The sequence below is a fragment of the Plutella xylostella genome, chromosome 11, assembly GCF_932276165.1.
Source record: "Plutella xylostella chromosome 11, ilPluXylo3.1, whole genome shotgun sequence".
NCBI classification, from domain to species: Eukaryota; Metazoa; Arthropoda; class Insecta; order Lepidoptera; family Plutellidae; genus Plutella; species Plutella xylostella.
The window spans coordinates 4,785,469-4,808,165 of record NC_063991.1 but is presented as its reverse complement, the minus strand read 5'-3'; the positions used below and the strand labels follow the sequence as shown (position 1 = coordinate 4,808,165).

The window sequence follows — 22,697 nt, the reverse complement described above, 5'->3', positions numbered from 1 at the left end:
GTGTAGGCCTGGCACCTGGCTTTCTCGAATGGAATCTTTGTGCGTATCCCCACGGTCTAACAGCACATGTGCATATCTCTATGCTTCAATTATTTCCCATCACGCTGGTCCACTGTGAGTAAAATATAGTATAAGTATATCTAGACTTAGGTTTCCTCACGATGTTTTCCTTCATTGTTAAAGCAATGGTATTGTACCTGTAACTTGATATTTTGTCTAATACTAATTAGAATAATGTTAGTGCTAGAAATAAAACTATCTCCTACAATAATCTTTTGAAACCCAGTATCAACTCTGTGGAAAAATCAGCACCAATTTTTAACTACGATTATGCAGGATTGATCTGGTACGAGTCTGGTAAGATATAAGCTAACTCAGCTCTGTTGAAGGAATAAAAGATAGGGTACGTACAAAATACATTTATTTCATAAAATTTACTAATCATATTACCTAAAGATAATCTTAAAGCATAATTCTAATAATTACATGAAACTTAATTTAATTTAATGATAGGGATCCAGTACTAAATCTACGTAAGCATGAATTCCTACTCAATGGCAGTTCAGACTTAACTTCTGCTTAACATGACATTCTTAGTTGTGAAACTAAAAAACATTATTTAATATCACAGAAGTGAACGAATTAAATATGGCGACACAAGTTCAACCGTCCCTTTCGTTCTGAACTAAAAATAGTAAATTATAACCTATAGTTATCATAGCCTAAAAATTGGTATACAATTTATCACTCAAAAGTCAAACCACATAATTAGCTTTAACACTTATTTTCGCTATTGTCGCATTTACCAAAAACTAAAACTATTTGAGTAAGTATGTAAACCCATGGGAACTTGATGATTGGGAAAGATGACAATTATTACATTCTATTAAGTCCTTCATCCTTCTGTCCCGACTCCCGATCCATTAATTCATGTTTGAGATCATCGGAAAATAACAACTTAATTAAATAAATTAGGAATATACCTACGTACAGTGCTCCAAAATTGATAATGCGCATAGAAATCTTCGACAGATCGGTTGTTTTCGATTATGTGACACTGATATTGACTCCTAAATCTTTCGAACAAGGTGCAAAATACAAGTGTTTTTTTAAGGCTCTTACGATTTAATGATTCGGGGTGTGAAGATCTGCATGTGCATTATTAATTTTGGACAAGTGTACTCAAGTTAATCTAAAAAAATCCTTATCATTATCATATCACGCATGAAAAAGTGGGCAACTTGGTAGGGGCGAAGTAGCGTCGTAGAAAAGTGGTATAGTATACCTAAGCCTAAAAGTGGTGGTTCAGCAACTTTTGTTCTACGATTTTTGGTACGTGAAAAAAAACAATGCTTCATAGTTAAAACTCATGTGACCATGATGTTTCTAAGGAGTAGCTAATATTGTTTTGGGAATTTTCAAAAGTTGTAGAACAAAAATTTCGCAACACCCCGTACATAATGTAGGTATTTATGGCAGCGATATTTTTAAGTGTCATCAGCACAACCCATCACGTCCCCACTGCTGGGGCACGGGTCTTCTTCCAATGAAGGACCACCACGCTGGCCTAGTGCGGGTTGGTGGACTTTAAGGTCCTAAAAACTTAGACAGTGTTTAAAAGGGATTTATAGCTGTCAAACGCCTACAAAATCTGTCAAATATCGTTTTAAATTCTTGTTAAACACTGTTTAAAGTTTTTTGTGGTATAACAGTTAGTTACTTCTTTTCAAAAGCTCAAAAACATCACAATAACCTACTCTAGCCTCAAAAACATATCACAAGGCTGCTGCCGCCACGGTTCGTACGCAACAGGGTCTTCCGTCGTCACTTCCTGTTTGGCCGCCATCTTGGTTTTGTCCTCCTCTATGGCCGGCATGTCGGGGTTGTAGTCTCGGGGTTTGAGGTCGTTGATTGCTATGGCTAGCGCGTTTGGAGCTATCTGTGGAGTTAATTAAAATAATGAATAAATTCATTTTTTAAGGAATATTAGGGAAGAGATAAATGGGCAGTGAGAGATGTTATTTTGTGGCAAAGACAAAAGGAGGAATATAAAAAGAGGAATATATAACATAATGTAATAAAGGAAGTTCACACCGTAAGTATAATATATTTTTATAGCTCCGTATTTATGATGAATCGCGATATAGTGACTTTTGTATATGATACTTAGATAAAGAACCCGTGTAGCAGCAGAAGATTTGCTACCAATATCTCACCTTATCCCCCCTCTTAATCTTCAAGTGAACGAGCTTCAAATGCGTACTAGCAGCCGTCCGCTGTGCGAACCGGCGCCCGCACACGCGGCACGGGTACGGCTTCTCTCCGGTGTGGGTGCGGATGTGGTTCTGGAGGACGCTCTTAGCCTGGAAAAAGTAAAGAATATGGCCTGTTATAGCATTTTTCCTTTATTCTTTTAGGTGGTACATGGTTTTTAGTACAAAGGGGCCGTCCATTAATCACGTGAGGTCGTTTTTCTCATTTTTTGCCCCCCCCCCTCCCCCCTGGTGATATTTGGTGAGGTTTGGGACCAACCCCCCCTCCCCCCCCTGGATCACGTGTATTTTTTGGAAGTCTATGTAAAGGCAATTTTTTACTAGAAAAAATATAGGTCATACTACAAATCGTTAAAATTTTTGCGCCGTCCAAAATATCGGTTCAGAAATACCTAATTTTTGTCAAAAAATTAATACACGTGATGTCTAACGAGAACCCCCCCTCCCCCCTCGTGATGTTTCGTGAGGTTTTCAGTACCCCCTCCCCCCCCCTTTAAGCCTCACGTGATTAATGGACGGCCCCAAATAACAAATACACAAAAAAATGTGTGTGCCGCCTTGACTATACATGGCAAATTTTGCAATACGCTCTTAGCCTGTAAAGAATACTAACTAGGTTACAAGAGAAAGAGAGAGAGAGAGAGTACCTTGGCATGGTAAGTAAGGAGGGTTTTACATTGGGATACTTTAGTTTCTAAGAGAAGTTTTGGAGATCTGAAGGGCATTGTATATCATGGTATTGTAAGGAGATATTCTTATCACAGTGTCATATATGTCTGTGTTATATATAGATTGTAAGTATCTAGAGCCGCGCCCGCACACGCGGCACGGGTACGGCTTCTCTCCGGTGTGGGTGCGGATGTGGTTCTGGAGGACACTCTTAGCCTGCAGGGAATAAGGGAAGGAGATGAGATTGACATTAATTAAGGTACTTGACTATTATAAAAAAGAGTCTTTTCAGGTTTCTAGCCTGAATGAGTGCGAATGTAGTTCTGAAGAAAGCTCTTAGCAAGTAGACACTAGGGACGAAAATTGCTTGCCCTGTTTTTTTAACCCTGCACTATTTTCCAATTTACATGAATCTGTCACTAATAACAGAGATGCCATATTGTATGTATGTAGATTCACATGTTCCCCCATAACTCCTAAACTACTCACCCGATTTTGACGATTTAAGTGTCATTAGAAGCGTATTTTCCCGTGCTATAGTATGATACTACTCATTTATAACGCTTTAAATACCACAACTCACCCTAAAAGCCTTCCCACAAGCACTGCAGACATGGCTGGGCTGCTGCGGCGCGGCGCGGTGAGCTCGAGAGTGTTTCAACAGAGACGCCATATTGTATTGTCTGTGTGTATGTAGATTCATTTCTTTCCTAATAACTTCGAAATTACTCACCCGATTTTGACAATTCTCGTATCATTAGAAGCGTATTTTCTCTTTCTATAGTATGACACCTATTTCATAATGCTTTAAACACTACAACTCACCCTAAAAGCCTTCCCGCAGGCGCTGCACACGTGGCTGGGCTGCTGCGGCGCCGCCCGGTGAGCTCGAGAGTGCTTTAACAGAGACGCTCTGCTCGCGAGCCGCGCGCCGCACTCGGAACATTCGTAGGGACGCACCTGTAGAATAGAATATTAGAATAGGGTTTGTGTTTATTGCAGATTCAAAAAAACACTTGATATAGTAAAGGAACAATTAACAATAGGCAGCTTTGTCGGTAATAACGATCTCTTTAAGAACATAATACTACATTAAACTACTCTGTACTATCTATATTCATTTCTCTCTCTCTCTCTCAGCCTTCTGTAGTTTACTGTTGGACATGGGCCTCTCCTAACGATCCTTTATTTATTTAATCCTTCTTAATTCTTATTTAATTCGCAAATATATAATGCACAAAAGGTGGGCTGGTATTTTCTACCAGCCAATCTTTATTGCAGATGCTGAGCTGGGGTCTTTTTGACGCTGACAGCAACCTAAATATGTATAAGCCAGAACCCAGAGTAACATAAAGTTATTCTGCGTTCTGGCTTATACATATATATTCTGTATAATATTGTTGTAAAATAAATTACTATTTCTTCGCTTCGCTTAGCTTTGCTTCACTGTAAATAAAAAGTTTTCACGTGGAAATTTAGGGATGAAAAATATCCTAAGTGTTAATGACAAACCTGGCAGTGTTGCACCAGCGAGTGTCTTCGGAGTAGTGGCTCCGACTCGAAGCGCTTTGGGCAGTGCGAGCAGCCGTATCTGTAGGGGGAAATAATCAAGTTAAAAATATATTAATTATTTGTGTACAAAAACAGGACACAATTACAGAACACTGTCACTTTATTCTAGAATAGGCAAGCGTGGCCTAGCTGGATGAGGAAGGCCGAGGACAGAGTGTTGTGGTGCTCGTTGGCCCTGTGGGGTGATGATGATCATGATGTCCAGTAGTGGACTACGAATACATGCTGGTAATGATGAAGGGTTGGGATTTATGTATGAAAGATGTCCACCACAAGAATAAATGGCAGAATAGGTACACTACTAATTGTTGATTTGGGTCATGAAAGAACGGAAAAATAGCAGCTATTCCGCTTGTTCAAGGGGATCTAAACAGTGTCTCCTACGCATTGGTCAAGTCACGTGGTTCTGTGTGTACTCACTTGAAGCTAGTGAAGTCCTTGTGTTTGAGGCTCTTCGTCAGATGCATGCGCAGGTTGTGCGCAGACTTGAATCTGAAACGGAAACAGATAATTGTAAAAAATATCCTTGCCTTGCCGTGTCTGTTTAGAAAAGTTAATTAATATATTTTTTAAATGTACATTGTGATCATATTTACATATGGAGAATGCAATTTTATATAAGTGGGTTCTGTAAAACATTGGACATTGGCAGAATTTGCTTTGTTGTAAAAATTTGCCCAATTGATTGACAGCAGTCAAACTATAACAATCTATTCGATACGTTACTCCTCTCCTTTTCCCTATATGGCGCGCTCTCGTAGATTCCAGCACCTAGCTAAAAGCGATCAATTTCGCTACTGAAGATTCCATCACCTCTTGCCTTCTGCTTTAAAGCGCTTAAAGTAATATCTCCCAGCCAACTCACCTCACATCACACTCCACGCAGTAGAACTCCTTCACGTCGCTGTGCTTCAGCTGGTGGTGCTTCGCCTGAGTTACTACTTAAAGCGGCTACTTATAGATAGATAGATGTTAGATATATTGCTGAAGATTCTCTTGTTTAGGATGTATGTTGGTAAATAGAAGAAATATACCTAGAGCGATTACGAAGTTATTACACCGCGTTTTTACCAATACAATCGATATAGACACTTAAATGACAGCAGCTGTCAAAAATGCCTTATTCCGGAGTTGCTTAATTGGTTGACAGTTGTCAAAATGACTAATGCCGGAGCTGTCAAATCGGTTTAAAACTATGACACTTAGCATACGATACTTTGTTTTTTTCGCCCGATTCTATAGTCACCTATTTTGCTAAAAGCGATCTTCTCCAATCAACTCACCTAACATCACACTCCACGCAGTAGAACTCCTTCACATCACTATGTTTCAGCTGGTGGTGCTTCGCCTGAGTGCGCGTGGCTAGAATATTCTAGATAGATGAGATATTTCGGATTGCTGTAGATTATTTTGATATATATTCCGAGTTTTTTACATAGACACTCAAATGACAGCTGTCAATACTACTTATTCTGGTGCTGTCAAATCCGTTTGCAACTGTCACAATTATCTTACGTTACCTCACTTTTTCGCTAAATCGCGCGCTCTCGTAGACTCAACAGCCCACTGCTTTCTTTCTATCTTAATAAGGCTACTAAAAGCGATATCCTCCAGCCAACCCACCTAACATCACACTCCACGCAGTAGAACTCCTTCACATCGCTGTGCTTCAGCTGGTGGTGCTTCGCCTGAGTCCGGGTTCGGAACTTTTGCGGGCACAGCGGGCACGAGTAGTTCTTTACTCCTTCGTGGATTCTGTGGGATATTGTTGGTTATTAGAGTCTGACAACGCACGGCTATCGACTTTCCAAAGGAGTAGTTCTTTACGCCTTCGTGGATTCTGTGAGAGGAATACAATGGCAAATTATAGTTAAGTAGTACTAAATTTTTGACACTATAGGTGGAATTTCCGTGTTTTGTAGAATTTTGTTACATTGAAACATTGAAACATATTTATTGGTAAGTTTTTACATTACACGTCAAAAGAATTCGTTAGAAACTATGTTACAAATATTATATTTATTATAAGTAATGTTAACATTGTTACATGATACAAGACATGACCACCAAAGCCGACCCTAAATAAGGATAAGGCAAGGAAGAAGAAGAAGAAGAACATTGTTACATAATTCATTATGTTAATAATAATTTTAATCAATAGATTAAACAAAAAAGTGTACACGTCGTCAAAGTCACATTAATTAAAATGATTAAAAATAATTAAAAAAATGATTAAAATAATTAAAAATAATTAAAAATAAATTCAATGATTAAAATAAATTCAATAATTAAAATAGCCAAAGTACATAGATAGGTATTTGGAATAATTATACAGTAAATAATTCATCAAAGGTATAGAACGCTTGCTCAACAAGCCATTTCTTAAGCCTAGACTTAAAACAATGTATGTTTGTGGCGGACGTAACATCGTTTGGTAGAGAGTTATACACTGCCGGGCCCGCGATGCGAGTGGTCTTGGAGAACTTGGCGAGTCTTCGCGGCAGTTCAGCGAGTCTGTCGGCGCCCCGGGTCGCGTATCCGTGCGCGTCACTGTGCTTCTTGTACGTGGGTAGATTCTGCCTCACATATAGTGCAATCTGCAGTATCAGTACCGACGGCAACGTGAGGATTTCGAGCGACCTAAAGTGCGGCTTGGTTGAGGTATCCCAAGAGACGCCTGCTAGCGCTCTAATTGCCCTCTTTTGCATTCTGAAGGCACGCTCCCAGTCGGCAGCGCGCCCCCAGAGCTCTGTGCCGTACTGCAGCACGGAGTGCACGGTCGCGAAGTAGCACGCGCGCTCCGCCTCGCGCGGCAGGGTCCGCGCCACTCGCCGCAAGGCGAAGCACGCGCCGCCGAGCCGTCCGCACATCTTATCAATATGCGGCCCCCATGTCAGTTTTCTGTCCATCTCGAAACCTAGGAACGTAGTTACATCTACTTGATCTATGTTCGAGTTACCGACTACGACATGTATTGGCTTCGGTGGTCGCCCTGATAGGTCAAAGTGTAAGAAATGGGTTTTCTCAATGTTAAGAACGAGACCGTTAAGTCGGAACCACTGAGCCAGCTGAGATGCCGTAACATTCAGCTGCACTTCGAGGCCCTCGACAGTGGGTGCAGTGGCTACCGCGGCCACGTCGTCGGCGTACATGAACACCTCCCCACCGCTGACTGCGTCGGGGAGGTCGTTAAGCAGTAGCGAGAACAGTATGTTGGACACCGACGACCCTTGGGCCACTCCTATTGTCGTACTCAGTGGATCTGATCTCGTCTTACCTTTATCCCCAACAACCACCTGTGATCTCTTTCTCAGGAAGTCTGAGAGGAGGGCTAACGTCATACCACCGATGCCGTAGTGTCGCAGCTTGGCGGCGATGACGTCGTGGTCGGCGACGTCGAATGCCTTGGACAGGTCGCAGCAGAGCACGGCCACCTGCAGGCGAGCGTCGCGCGCGCGCAGCACGCCCCCGCCACCTCCCGCACCAGCTGCGCCGTGGAGTGGCCCTCGCGGTACGCGTACTGACGAGGTGACAGCGCCGAACTCGAACTCAGAAACGAAGTGAGCCTAGTACTTATCCCGTTCTCGAATATTTTCGAGGTAGCAGGTACGACAGGTCTATATTTGTCTAGGTCATCTCTTCTGCCTTTACCTTTATATATAGGTGCAACCTTGCTTTGTTTCAAGGGCACCGGATATACACCGTCTCGGATACATTTATTGAATAGTGTTGCTAATACTGGAGCGATTGGCTCGGCAATGACGTTGAGCAACTCCATTGATGTGTCATATATATCTTTTGTGGGCTTATGCGGTATACGTAGCTTAATGATCCAGTGCACCTCTAGAGCCGTGAAGTGCAGCAGCCGCATGGAGCGGTCCGGCGCAGGGCGGGCGGCGCCCAGGCCGGCGCTCGCAGCCTGCACGTCGGCGCGGGGCGCGCCACACGCTAGTGCGGCTCCGACATAACGACTATTCATGCAATTTACAATCGCCTTTTTGGACGGGAATTTATCGCCGTTTGAGTCTACGACGATGTCTATGAAGTCGACGCGTCATTGGTTTAATTTACCTCTTTCTTTATTAACTACCTGCCACATAGTTTTGCAGATATTTTTACTTTTACCGATCACGTTTGCGTAGTGTTTAGCTCTTGTCGATTTTACAAGGTGCTCGTACTTATTGTTGAGCTCTATTATTATAGATTTTAAGCACATATTATTAGGAAATAGTTCTTCTACTTCTTTCATTTCAAATAGTAAACATTTAGTATTTTTTATTTCGTCGCTTACCCATGACTTATCACTTTTTAATGTTTTCTGTTTGAGTGGGAAACAGATGCCATGTTTAGTCTGGATAATGTTGATAATAGACATCGCCATAGCCTCAGCCGACAAGTCACTCCTTACCAGGATTGCCTCCCAGTCGATGCTATTAATAGAAGTTATAAAATTTAACTTGTTAATGCAGGATAATTCTCTTACCAGTATCTGTTTAGGCTTTGTCTGCGGAGGTTGAAACGTGACTACAGCTCGTACGGCGCGATGGTCGCTGAGATGCGTCACGACCGGCGCGCAGGACACGCAGCCCTCGCCCAGGGTACTGTATACATGGTCTAGGCATGTGGACGACGTAGCGGTCACACGCGTAGGGAATTCCACCTCGCTTCTCACATCGCAAACCGACAGTATATCGCAAAGATGTTTTTTATCAGCGGAGTCCACCAACAGATCGACATTCATGTCACCTACAATAATACAGTTTAACTGCATGTTGCCGATCTTGTTGAGCAAACGTTCCAAGTGTAACAAAAAATCAACGGATTTGATTAAATTTGTCCTATATATACAAACTACAGTTATGTTGTTGTCAATTAGATCTACCGCGGAAACCTCACAATATTGTTCAACTGACATGCACGTTAGGTCAGTATTTTCAACTACATTAACACTGTTACGAGCATAGATGAATGATCCTCCGTGTGATAATGTTTGTCTGCAGTACTTTGATACTAGTTTGTATCCGTCAATGCTCACAGTTTTTAGTTCAGGTTCATGGAGCCAATGCTCGGTTAAACCTAATATATCGCACGTTAATTCACTCCGCATTAACACTTCTAACCGTTGAGTCTTTTTGTCTAAGGAGCGAATGTTTTGGTGGCATACTGTGATAATAGTATCATCTTTATTTGGTGGTCGTGGCCTTGTCAGTGTCCGTCTGGTCGCGGCCGATATTAGCGGAGGCGACCGGAGTGGTGGGAGTAGCGGCGGAGCCCCGCACGGCGGCAGCGCGGGGCCGCGCGGGAAACCAGTCTGAGAAGCGGACGCGCGGTGGCCACACAGTCGGCGAGTTGAAGCACTCGAATAGGCACTCAGGAATCCCTATGACGAACGATGCGTGTCGAGTAGTTTTTATGTTCCTCTTTTCGACATAGTAATCCTTAGAGCTTTTAATTCTGTTGAGGAATTTCATCACATTTTCTGTGGTTGTCTCGGGTAAGAATGACCATGCCTGGATATATTTAATTTGCTCTACTGTTTTTAGCTCCGAGTCTGCATTTCCAGTTCCTACAGTAACTGATCGTCGGTTTTTGCGTCGTTTTGATAGTACCTTCTGCCAGTCTCCGTCTTCTTCAGCAGTAGTCTTTTTGAGCTTATCATTTTCATTGGGTGGGATAGCGCTTGTCAGTTTTGTGGCTCCAACCTTAGGTGCGCTCGTCGTTGGTGTTGCGCGTGCGCTCGGGTCGATGGTGGGAGCGCTGTTCGTCGCTGCTCGGTTATCTTCGGGCACCTTCGGTGTTGTGATAGCAGTGAGTGACGGTCGCGAGGCATTTTTGCTCTTGGGAGCGGCGCCAGCTAAAATCGCTTTAGCGGCCGTTAGACGGGCCTGTCGTACTGGGCGCTGCGTCGTCGCTGCGGCCGCTAAGTTAGCTGCCGTTTTCGGTGTATCTGTTATGTGGGTAGACTCACCAGTTAGCACCTTTATTGATACTGATTGATTAGATATCAATGCATTTTGCTCGTCAATCTTCATCTCCAGTGCACTCACTTTATTAGTCAACACATTTATTGATTTTTGCATATCGCGTACCAAGTTTTCGAGCGATTTATGAGACATTTTACGGTTGTTACGAATTAAAAATTGAACAGCGGCTACCGTGCGTGTCGGCCGCGCGTGCGGATACTCGGATGTTACCATATAAGTTCGCGCAAATGCTGTTGGTTCTCCATGAACTAAATAAATTACTTTATTGGCATAACCTAACCTAATTAATGTTAAAATCCCCCGAATTTGAACACTAAATGTAGCACAAGTAGCAAGAGTAGCACAACTTTTGTATGGATAAGCCGTTTTGATTAAAATATGGCTCAGAACACTCGAGATAACATTACCTATGAACAAAAAAAACACAAATCGAAAATGGATCAGCCGTTCGGGAGCTACGCCACCACAGACGGATACTCAAACACACAGACACGTTAAACTTTTAAAACACCCTTCTTTTTCATAGGGGCTTCAAAAGTTTTGTGACAGACAGACAGACAGACGCAGCTATACTCACAGCAGGTGGTCTCTGAGCGAGTCCTGGTTGACGAACGTCTTGTCCGGAGTGGACTAGTGACAGGCGCAGTTATACCATAGACAGACAGACAGACAGACGCAGCTATACCATAGACAGACAGACAGACGCAGCTATACCATAGACAGACAGACAGACGCAGCTATACCATAGACAGACAGACAGACAGACGCAGCTATACCATAGACAGACAGACGCAGCTATACCATAGACAGACAGACAGACAGACGCAGCTATACCATAGACAGACAGACGCAGCTATACCATAGACAGACAGACGCAGCTATACCATAGACAGACAGACAGACGCAGCTATACCATAGACAGACAGACAGACGCAGCTATACCATAGACAGACAGACAGACGCAGCTATACCATAGACAGACAGACAGACGCAGCTATACCATAGACAGACAGACAGACAGACGCAGCTATACCATAGACAGACAGACGCAGCTATACCATAGACAGACAGACAGACAGACGCAGCTATACCATAGACAGACAGACGCAGCTATACCATAGACAGACAGACAGACAGACGCAGCTATACCATAGACAGACAGACAGACAGACGCAGCTATACCATAGACAGACAGACAGACGCAGCTATACCATAGACAGACAGACAGACAGACGCAGCTATACCATAGACAGACAGACGCAGCTATACCATAGACAGACAGACAGACAGACGCAGCTATACCATAGACAGACAGACAGACAGACGCAGCTATACCATAGACAGACAGACGCAGCTATACCATAGACAGACAGACAGACAGACGCAGCTATACCATAGACAGACAGACGCAGCTATACCATAGACAGACAGACAGACAGACGCAGCTATACCATAGACAGACAGACAGACAGACGCAGCTATACCATAGACAGACAGACAGACGCAGCTATACCATAGACAGACAGACAGACAGACGCAGCTATACCATAGACAGACAGACAGACAGACGCAGCTATACCATAGACAGACAGACAGACAGACGCAGCTATACCATAGACAGACAGACAGACAGACGCAGCTATACCATAGACAGACAGACAGACGCAGCTATACCATAGACAGACAGACAGACAGACGCAGCTATACCATAGACAGACAGACAGACGCAGCTATACCATAGACAGACAGACGCAGCTATACCATAGACAGACAGACAGACAGACGCAGCTATACCATAGACAGACAGACAGACGCAGCTATACCATAGACAGACAGACAGACGCAGCTATACCATAGACAGACAGACAGACGCAGCTATACCATAGACAGACAGACAGACAGACGCAGCTATACCATAGACAGACAGACAGACAGACGCAGCTATACCATAGACAGACAGACAGACAGACGCAGCTATACCATAGACAGACAGACAGACAGACGCAGCTATACCATAGACAGACAGACAGACGCAGCTATACCATAGACAGACAGACAGACAGACGCAGCTATACCATAGACAGACAGACAGACAGACGCAGCTATACCATAGACAGACAGACAGACGCAGCTATACCATAGACAGACAGACGCAGCTATACCATAGACAGACAGACAGACAGACGCAGCTATACCATAGACAGACAGACAGACAGACGCAGCTATACCATAGACAGACAGACAGACAGACGCAGCTATACCATAGACAGACAGACAGACGCAGCTATACCATAGACAGACAGACGCAGCTATACCATAGACAGACAGACAGACAGACGCAGCTATACCATAGACAGACAGACGCAGCTATACCATAGACAGACAGACAGACAGACGCAGCTATACCATAGACAGACAGACAGACGCAGCTATACCATAGACAGACAGACAGACAGACGCAGCTATACCATAGACAGACAGACAGACAGACGCAGCTATACCATAGACAGACAGACAGACGCAGCTATACCATAGACAGACAGACAGACAGACGCAGCTATACCATAGACAGACAGACAGACAGACGCAGCTATACCATAGACAGACAGACAGACAGACGCAGCTATACCATAGACAGACAGACAGACAGACGCAGCTATACCATAGACAGACAGACAGACGCAGCTATACCATAGACAGACAGACAGACAGACGCAGCTATACCATAGACAGACAGACAGACGCAGCTATACCATAGACAGACAGACGCAGCTATACCATAGACAGACAGACAGACAGACGCAGCTATACCATAGACAGACAGACAGACGCAGCTATACCATAGACAGACAGACAGACGCAGCTATACCATAGACAGACAGACAGACGCAGCTATACCATAGACAGACAGACAGACAGACGCAGCTATACCATAGACAGACAGACAGACAGACGCAGCTATACCATAGACAGACAGACAGACAGACGCAGCTATACCATAGACAGACAGACAGACAGACGCAGCTATACCATAGACAGACAGACAGACGCAGCTATACCATAGACAGACAGACAGACAGACGCAGCTATACCATAGACAGACAGACAGACAGACGCAGCTATACCATAGACAGACAGACAGACGCAGCTATACCATAGACAGACAGACGCAGCTATACCATAGACAGACAGACAGACAGACGCAGCTATACCATAGACAGACAGACAGACAGACGCAGCTATACCATAGACAGACAGACAGACAGACGCAGCTATACCATAGACAGACAGACAGACGCAGCAATACCATAGACAGACAGACGCAGCTATACCATAGACAGACAGACAGACAGACGCAGCTATACCATAGACAGACAGACAGACAGACGCAGCTATACCATAGACAGACAGACAGACAGACGCAGCTATACCATAGACAGACAGACGCAGCTATACCATAGACAGACAGACAGACAGACGCAGCTATACCATAGACAGACAGACAGACGCAGCTATACCATAGACAGACAGACAGACAGACGCAGCTATACCATAGACAGACAGACGCAGCTATACCATAGACAGACAGACAGACAGACGCAGCTATACCATAGACAGACAGACAGACAGACGCAGCTATACCATAGACAGACAGGCGCAGTTATACCATAGACAGACAGACGCAGCTATACCATAGACAGACAGACAGACAGACGCAGCTATACCATAGACAGACAGACAGACGCAGCTATACCATAGACAGACAGACAGACGCAGCTATACCATAGACAGACAGACAGACGCAGCTATACCATAGACAGACAGACAGACAGACGCAGCTATACCATAGACAGACAGACAGACAGACGCAGCTATACCATAGACAGACAGACAGACAGACGCAGCTATACCATAGACAGACAGACAGACAGACGCAGCTATACCATAGACAGACAGACGCAGCTATACCATAGACAGACAGACAGACAGACGCAGCTATACCATAGACAGACAGACAGACGCAGCTATACCATAGACAGACAGACAGACAGACGCAGCTATACCATAGACAGACAGACGCAGCTATACCATAGACAGACAGACAGACAGACGCAGCTATACCATAGACAGACAGACAGACAGACGCAGCTATACCATAGACAGACAGGCGCAGTTATACCATAGACAGACAGACGCAGCTATACCATAGACAGACAGACAGACAGACGCAGCTATACCATAGACAGACAGACAGACGCAGCTATACCATAGACAGACAGACAGACGCAGCTATACCATAGACAGACAGACAGACGCAGCTATACCATAGACAGACAGACAGACAGACGCAGCTATACCATAGACAGACAGACAGACAGACGCAGCTATACCATAGACAGACAGACAGACAGACGCAGCTATACCATAGACAGACAGACAGACAGACGCAGCTATACCATAGACAGACAGACAGACGCAGCTATACCATAGACAGACAGACAGACAGACGCAGCTATACCATAGACAGACAGACAGACAGACGCAGCTATACCATAGACAGACAGACAGACGCAGCTATACCATAGACAGACAGACGCAGCTATACCATAGACAGACAGACAGACAGACGCAGCTATACCATAGACAGACAGACAGACAGACGCAGCTATACCATAGACAGACAGACAGACAGACGCAGCTATACCACAGACAGACAGACAGACGCAGCTATACCATAGACAGACAGACGCAGCTATACCATAGACAGACAGACAGACAGACGCAGCTATACCATAGACAGACAGACAGACAGACGCAGCTATACCATAGACAGACAGACAGACAGACGCAGCTATACCATAGACAGACAGACGCAGCTATACCATAGACAGACAGACAGACAGACGCAGCTATACCATAGACAGACAGACAGACGCAGCTATACCATAGACAGACAGACAGACAGACGCAGCTATACCATAGACAGACAGACGCAGCTATACCATAGACAGACAGACAGACAGACGCAGCTATACCATAGACAGACAGACAGACAGACGCAGCTATACCATAGACAGACAGGCGCAGTTATACCATAGACAGACAGACGCAGCTATACCATAGACAGACAGACAGACGCAGCTATACCATAGACAGACAGACAGACAGACGCAGCTATACCATAGACAGACAGACAGACAGACGCAGCTATACCATAGACAGACAGACAGACAGACGCAGCTATACCATAGACAGACAGACAGACGCAGCTATACCATAGACAGACAGACAGACAGACGCAGCTATACTCTGTATTCTACTGTATTGTATACCAACTACCGTCTTGCCTCCGTTCTTCTCCTTAGACAGAAAGAGCCCCCCCTTATCCGAACGGAGAGTAGTTTGTAAAAATTGACGTTCATACTCACAAAATTTTATATTGTTACGATGAATAAAAATATTTGACTTACACTGAGTTGCAGAAAGGATCTTTAAGTTAATGTCGGCATTAAATGTATTGTTGCCTTGCTTTGACAGTATACGGACAGAAAGAGACAGACATAGATTTAATGTCGACATTAGCTTAAAGTCCCTTTCTGCAATTCGGCATTTGACTTTGACTTTACTCACAGCAGGTGGTCTCTGAGCGAGTCCTGGTTGACGAACGTTGTTAGTAAAAATTTACGTTCATCAGAAAATTTTATATCGTTACGATGAATAAAAATATTTGACTTTGACTTTGACTTTACTCACAGCTGGTGGTCCCTGAGCGAGTCCTGGTTGACGAAGGTCTTGCCGCAGGCGCGGCACGCGGGGCGCGCGCCCGAGTGGTGGTTGCGCATGTGGCCACGGTGCGTCTTGTTGTTTCTGGGGGGAAGAGGGGGGAATAATTGTTTTAGTTATGGTTCTTATAATGAAAGAAGACTTTATAATGGCGGCCATCTGGCGTTTAAAGGGTTTAGAGAAGATTTTTCTTGTGGGTATTTCGAGATAAAAAGTATATATTTTAATGCATTTATTTCATAATAATCTTAACTTTAGTTACATAAATAAATAAAGTTACATAAACAGTTTGATGGCGGACATAGCACTCTCTAAATAGTTATCAAATATAACAATAAATCCAAAATCTTACAACTAGGTATATAGGGAATCAATACTACGTGTAGTTTCATAAGTTCGGATACAATTTTAAAAACAACACATATTTTTTTCACAAAGTGGGTAGGTAGTAGAAAAAAAACTTCCTCTTAAATCACTGTAGACATTTTAAAAACCCGTAAAAAATCCGTTGTGTAGTTTTAAAGATCTAGAATTCTAGACAGAACCGGAAAGCGATTTTACTATACATAGTAATGTACATAAATGATACAGTGAAGTGATGATGGCAGGAGTCAGCGAACTCTTGCCGCATTAGACGAACAAAAGTGTCTTCTTCCAATGGGGAGAAAACTAAAAGTTAACTACAGATGGCGCCTTAGGCGACTCACCCGGACACCTTGCCGCACAGCTGGCACGTGTAGGTGGTGACTACTTGTCGTGTGACTCACTAGTGACTCGCTGGCGACTCACCCGGACACCTTGCCGCACAGCTGGCACGTGTAGGTGGTGACTACTTGTCGTGTGACTCACTAGTGACTCGCTGGCGACTCACCCGGACACCTTGCCGCACAGCTGGCACGTGTAGGTGGTGACTACGCCGTCGTGGGTGCTTCGGTAGTGCTCGACTATGGAAGCTCGGTCGATCATGCGGCGGCCGCATCTAGAATAGAATAGAGTGAAATATTTGACGCACGTAATTTTGTAGTACTTTTAGTATACAGGGGATGAAAAAGTCGTAGGCGGAAGGCATGGAGATTTGATGATAAACAGGCACAAAATCCACCATTCTAGAAGTTGAACCAAGAAACTCCAAAACTTACATTTTTGAGTTGCTCAACTCACTTTATTACGAAAGCATTCCAAATGACCGACAATCGGTGATCAACTTTTTGTTGAAGGAAAATAACACCGCACACATTTTACAAAGAGTCGGTTAGAAATAGTGTGAATCTGAAGATAGAACAATCTGACCGATTATCTCTGTCCTACATAAAGTCGGTCTTGAACATCCTTAAAATAAAACTTACTTCAAACACTCGTATCTCCGTGTGTGTATCAGTGAATGCACATTGAAGGAGTATGGAGTAGGGGAAGTTAAATTTAGGTAGTATAGTCATTTTTTTACAAACGAGTTCTGTTTTTTTTTTACTTCGTTGCTTGATCCTGGCCCTGTAGCACAGGACGCTATTAAGACGTGACAAGAGTTCTCCGTCACGCTCGCTCTTGAATCTGCGCGATGTGAGTGAGCGCGATGCAAAACTCTTGTCACGTCTTAAATGCGCCCCGTACTAGCCCTTCTGAAGATGACCCATCTCACTCTGTCAATATGTCAATAATATAAGTCTCAGAACTAGTTTGTTAAAAAATATATAGACATAGGTAAAAAATGAGTATATCTTACTTCAAACACTCGTATCTCCGTGTGTGTATCAGTGAATGCACGTTGAAGGAATATGGCGTGGGTAAGTACATGTGACACAGCTTGCACTCAAATTTGCCGCGGGACTGGAAGATAATGCTTTTATTAGTATACTAACTGTTCCCGCGAGCTTCGCTTCGCCTTAAAAAGTTTTGCCGTGGGAATTCCGGGATAAAAAGTAGCCTATGTTCTTTCTCAGGGTATAGACCATATGTATACCAAATTTCATTCAAATCCGTTCAGTAGTTTTGGCGTGAAAGCGTAACAGACAGACACAGTTACTTTCGCATTTATAATATTAGTTAGGATTAGGATAAAAGATAAGTTATACACTAACGAGCAATGAAAAAGTTCCAGTGACAATAGCACCAAATTAATCCTGAACGGAAGAGACTAGGTTAATGAAGCCATTTGCAATATCGAAGTAGGTACATTTAACAGCGCATCAGGATATAAAAACTTGAATATTTTGTTCCTCACTGACAATAATAATTACAAATTATACTATACAAATAATGAATAACATAAAAGGTCAATAGCGTCAAAAAGGCTCCAGCTCAGCATGTGCTGTACATAATATTCACTACAAACATCACTCACCGGACTATGTTTCTGCATATGGTTCATCAACTTATTCTCATAGTTAAATCCCTTGAAACACAGACTACATTTAAATGGCAATTTCAAATAACCCTCCATTTTGCTTTCTTCCTCTCTCTGTTTAATCTGCTCTTGAGGGTTAAGTTGAATGATTTTGATCTTCAACGGGTCGATTTCTATTGATTTTCTTATGGTCGGCTTTTCTTCTTGGTTTTCTAGGGTGGGTTTGATGTCGAGTTCTTCATCGGTTCTAAAAATATAAGGGTTTAAAGCTTAGAATAACAATATACGAATCATATTATTAAGGTGGTTCACGTTTAGAGCTTAGAGTAACAATATACGAAAAAGATGTTGTGTCATATACAAAAACAGTCCGCATTTTGAATCGCATCATGGCGAGCTGATTTTCCGCATTTAGTCTCTAAGGTGGTCCATTATGTGTGAAATACCTACGGGTTGACTAGCTATTAAGCCACCCAAGCTCACGCCAGAAAGCCAGTAGACGACCTAGGTTAGTTAGGGACCCCGGAGATTTTTAAACTAATGACAACCATTGTAAATACAAGAGCTCAGTGGTAGAAGTGGGGTGTTATTTGTCGAGAAGTTACTTTGTACTGACACTCAATCTAGTTTGTATAAAAATGTCGTTGACACTTACCTAATTTTACTCTTTTTCTTTTTACTTTTGTCATCCTTCTTTTTCTTTCTTTTCTTTTTCTCTCCTTCCTCTGTCTTGACCATGGCTTCTGTATCTTTTAGTAAATTTGATAAATCATCAGCTATCACCTTGTCTATGTTTGATCTGAAAAGGGGGAAAATATACTCTTTTTTAATTATTGGGTACATAAATAATTAAAATTACAAGTTCCTTTAAATAAAATACAAATGCAGGGTCTCTACTAAAGTATCCATCGCACTTTGTATGTAAAAATCCCTGGAGTGTGTGATGATGAATAGATAAGTGGAGACTACGCTAATGAATATCATGCTTATGAAAATGGCTAGTTAGCGGACAGGAGAAATGAGAAGGGAGGGTTCAGCTTGACACAAATTTGTTTAAAATTTTGTGCACTTAGGGTAGTAGTGCAGGTTTCCTCACGATGTTTTCCTTTGCACTGTGGAATAATTTGTTATTTCTAAAGAATTTATTTAACCCAGGACCTCTAAAATGAGTGCCGAGATGTAATAACAACTTTAAAACTCACCTATACTCATCCAAAGGTATGTCATCGTCAAAATCAGACATGCCTTGTTCCTCTTTGACTATCTCATAGTCAAATTTATTCACAGCCCCCAAATCATTAGGTACTTCTGGTATACCCAGTAGGGGGTAGTTTGACAAAGGGAGGGGGGGCGCGGGGGCGTCGCAAACTGGTACAGTGTTCAGGTCGGAGATTATGAACTGCTTTTTGTGCTGAAATAAGTGAGAAGTGCCAAATTAGTGTCTCTACCTCTGTAGTAAACATCTCTATCTTTTTGTTTGTGTGGTAACTAACAGTAATAAATGAGGACTACAGGATTTGTCACCATGATGAAAGGGTTACTTTCTTTGTCTTCCTAGTCTTTTCCTTATTTAGGGTCAGCTTTGTGCGTCATGTCACACCATTTTACCCTATCTTGTCATATCTTCTTACGCCTTCTTTCAGGTCTCATTTCCAACACATAATTTGTAACATAGTCATCATCTCTTCTCATGAGATGAAAGGGTTACCAAGGCAGAATAATAGCATCAGATGCTGACTGTCGGAAAATCATTTCTTATCCTGTCTCTGTAGCATTTTGTCAGACCCTTCACTTTCTCTTTATAGTTACATTACTGATAAAGACTCACCTCCAGAACCTTATGGAAGCCATTGCGTCCGCGCCCGGAGGTATCAACGGTGAGGGTGGAGGTGGCGCTCAGCTGCGGAGTCTGGTATTTGGCCAGCTCCGGGTCTTGAGCATCTATTGGAAACTGAAATGTTACGGGGAAAAATTATTAAGGGCTCAAGATTTTAACTACTAGGGTTTTATGCAGTCTAAGTGGTGTGAGATATTGGGAATCCATAAAAGTTATTATGGATTTAAACTTTATGTGCAGCTTCTGGTTGGTCCTAAAACTGATCTTTCCTTTTTTTTTAATCATTAAACCAACATTCTGATTTCAGTTTTAGTTTGTGTTGCTTCAGTAGTACTAATAATAGTTACAAAATGAAATAGATACACATTAAAGGATAAAATTTACACTGACTCACCGGAGCACATCTGGTTGAGTACTCATACAGCATAACGTGAGCCCGGACCAGCTTGTTCCTGAACCGGACAGCCTTATCCAGCAGTGCGCAGCATTCAGCACACAGCCACCGAGGCAGCCCATCCGAATCTGATATCTACAAACCGGAAAAAAATATAAAAGATTCATGTTGACCAAAAGATATAAATATAAGTTTTTAAGGGGTTTGGTGATATATATCAGGTAGAGTTTTGGGTACAGAGGCTAGATAAGCTCTAGTTGAAGGTGCGTTAAGTGGAATTACTCACGTTAATGCCGGCCAAATCTCTAAAATGCGAAGTGTAGGCGAAAACATCACACATTCGATTCTTTGTTGATAAACAACATCGACACAAGTATTTAATGGCCGTATCCTGTTTAGATTCATCTGCTAAGTCTTGGGTAATCGTTTCCATGGTTAATTCATTAAAAAACCACGTAAAAGTGGAAATATACCAAGCGAAATAAATCTGATATTGCTGCAAAATGTAAACAACTTTGGGAAAAAGATGGCGGCTTGGCATTTGCGTGTTGCGTTCCGTTACGTTTAAAACTTCACTTTTAAATATTATTCTTAGGAGGTCGTTATTATTTTGAGATATTAGGTCATATTTATTTTTTCAATGGAATGGAACCTAGATCAAAACTTTTTTCTACCCACAAACTTTTTATTTTTAATTTCAGTCATTTGTTTTCTGAAAAGTTACCACCATTTTTCCAATTTCTACGCGGATAGAGGATAATAAATTAACATCAATAACATCATCATTAAATGACAAGATTCTTTAATGGAGGGGGTCATGAGTTTTACAATAGAGGTTGATATTGAAATCGAACAAGAGGATACTATTGATGACGTTGTCGGTAAGTTTTTATCATTCAATAGATCGAAGAAGAACCTGTTGTCGAAGTGATGGACGGCGAAGCAGCCCTTTGGTGGCATGTGAGGTAAGTACTTACAGTCGAACTATAAAGTCCTGACAATAAAGAATGCGATTTTATGAGACTTTTTTAAGGCATAGCAGCCAGGGTCACTAACCACTAAACCAGTCAGTCGTCCTAGTCCTAACTAGAACTACTAGAAGTGATGTAGTAATAGTGATGCTCGTACGGGTCTATAGTAGTTACCTACCTATGTAACACTTAAGTAATACGTATTGTTTTACCTATAGTTGTAACTCATTTCAGATTTAACTTCAGAGAACGAGGAAGAAGAACCAATAAACATACAATTTAAGCCCGATTATGTCCTCGCCAAACGCGGGGACGATCTAATATTCAACTGCACACAATGCAGTACAAAGTTCTTATTCGCCATACCATTCTTACAACACCTCATTGTACACGAGCTAGAGCTGAGAAAAGAGGCCAAAATAACTCCAACTTACTTGTGTGATGTCTGTGGTCAAGTCTTGGCCTCTTTGGAAAACTTTTTGGATCACCAAAAAGGCCACAGTGAAAAGTTTGAATGTAACGAGTGCGCGCGCTCTTTTGACAGTCGCGTAGGTTTAAACTGCCATAACTCATGTTTGGTAGATTTAACTGGAGTCAACTATAGTGAAGAAACCACAGCAGATAGACTCCAGTGTAAAACCTGTCGACAAACATTTTGCGGCAAAGAAGAACTGGAGGACCATATTAAAAGCAAAGATGGCACACAAGTCGAGTGCAACATTTGTAAACGTAAATTTTCAAGTAAACGTCTCATGCACTGGCACAAGAAAACCTTGCACGGGGTTTTTTTCGAATGTAATAAGTGTAAAACTAAATTTGCTAATAGGGGGAATTTGAGAAAGCATGAAAAGCGAGCTTGTAAGTTTTATGTA

At 42.6% G+C, this 22,697-nt stretch overlaps 1 protein-coding gene across 1 annotated transcript; it reads right to left on the bottom strand.

The window, feature by feature from the left end:
- Positions 1-1,753: 1,753 nt before the first annotated feature.
- On the bottom strand, positions 1,754-21,403 carry LOC105390415 (zinc finger protein 37). The gene is made up of 15 exons (XM_048624315.1): positions 21,141-21,403; positions 20,855-20,989; positions 20,452-20,574; positions 19,826-20,034; positions 19,279-19,422; positions 18,621-18,870; positions 18,003-18,106; positions 17,154-17,261; positions 16,253-16,366; positions 6,138-6,269; positions 4,935-5,006; positions 4,446-4,533; positions 3,768-3,902; positions 2,217-2,363; positions 1,754-1,939 (listed from the first exon to the last, which is right to left on the bottom strand). The coding sequence occupies exons 1-15, from the start codon at positions 21,393-21,395 to the stop codon at positions 1,754-1,756; spliced, it is 2,202 nt and encodes a 733-aa protein (XP_048480272.1). The 5' UTR covers positions 21,396-21,403.
- Positions 21,404-22,697: the final 1,294 nt, after the last annotated feature.

Bases quoted from the DNA above. Each gene is read 5' to 3' on its own strand.
- LOC105390415 (XM_048624315.1), bottom strand. From the start codon at position 21,395: ATGCCAAGCCGCCATCTTTTTCCCAAAGTTGTTTACATTTTGCAGCAA. The intron at 20,035-20,451 runs GTGAGTCTTTAT...CACTTATTTCAG, and splicing joins GCTTCCATAAGGTTCTGGAG to CACAAAAAGCAGTTCATAAT. The intron at 18,871-19,278 runs GTAAGTGTCAAC...TTATATTTTTAG, and splicing joins AAGAAAAAGAGTAAAATTAG to AACCGATGAAGAACTCGACA.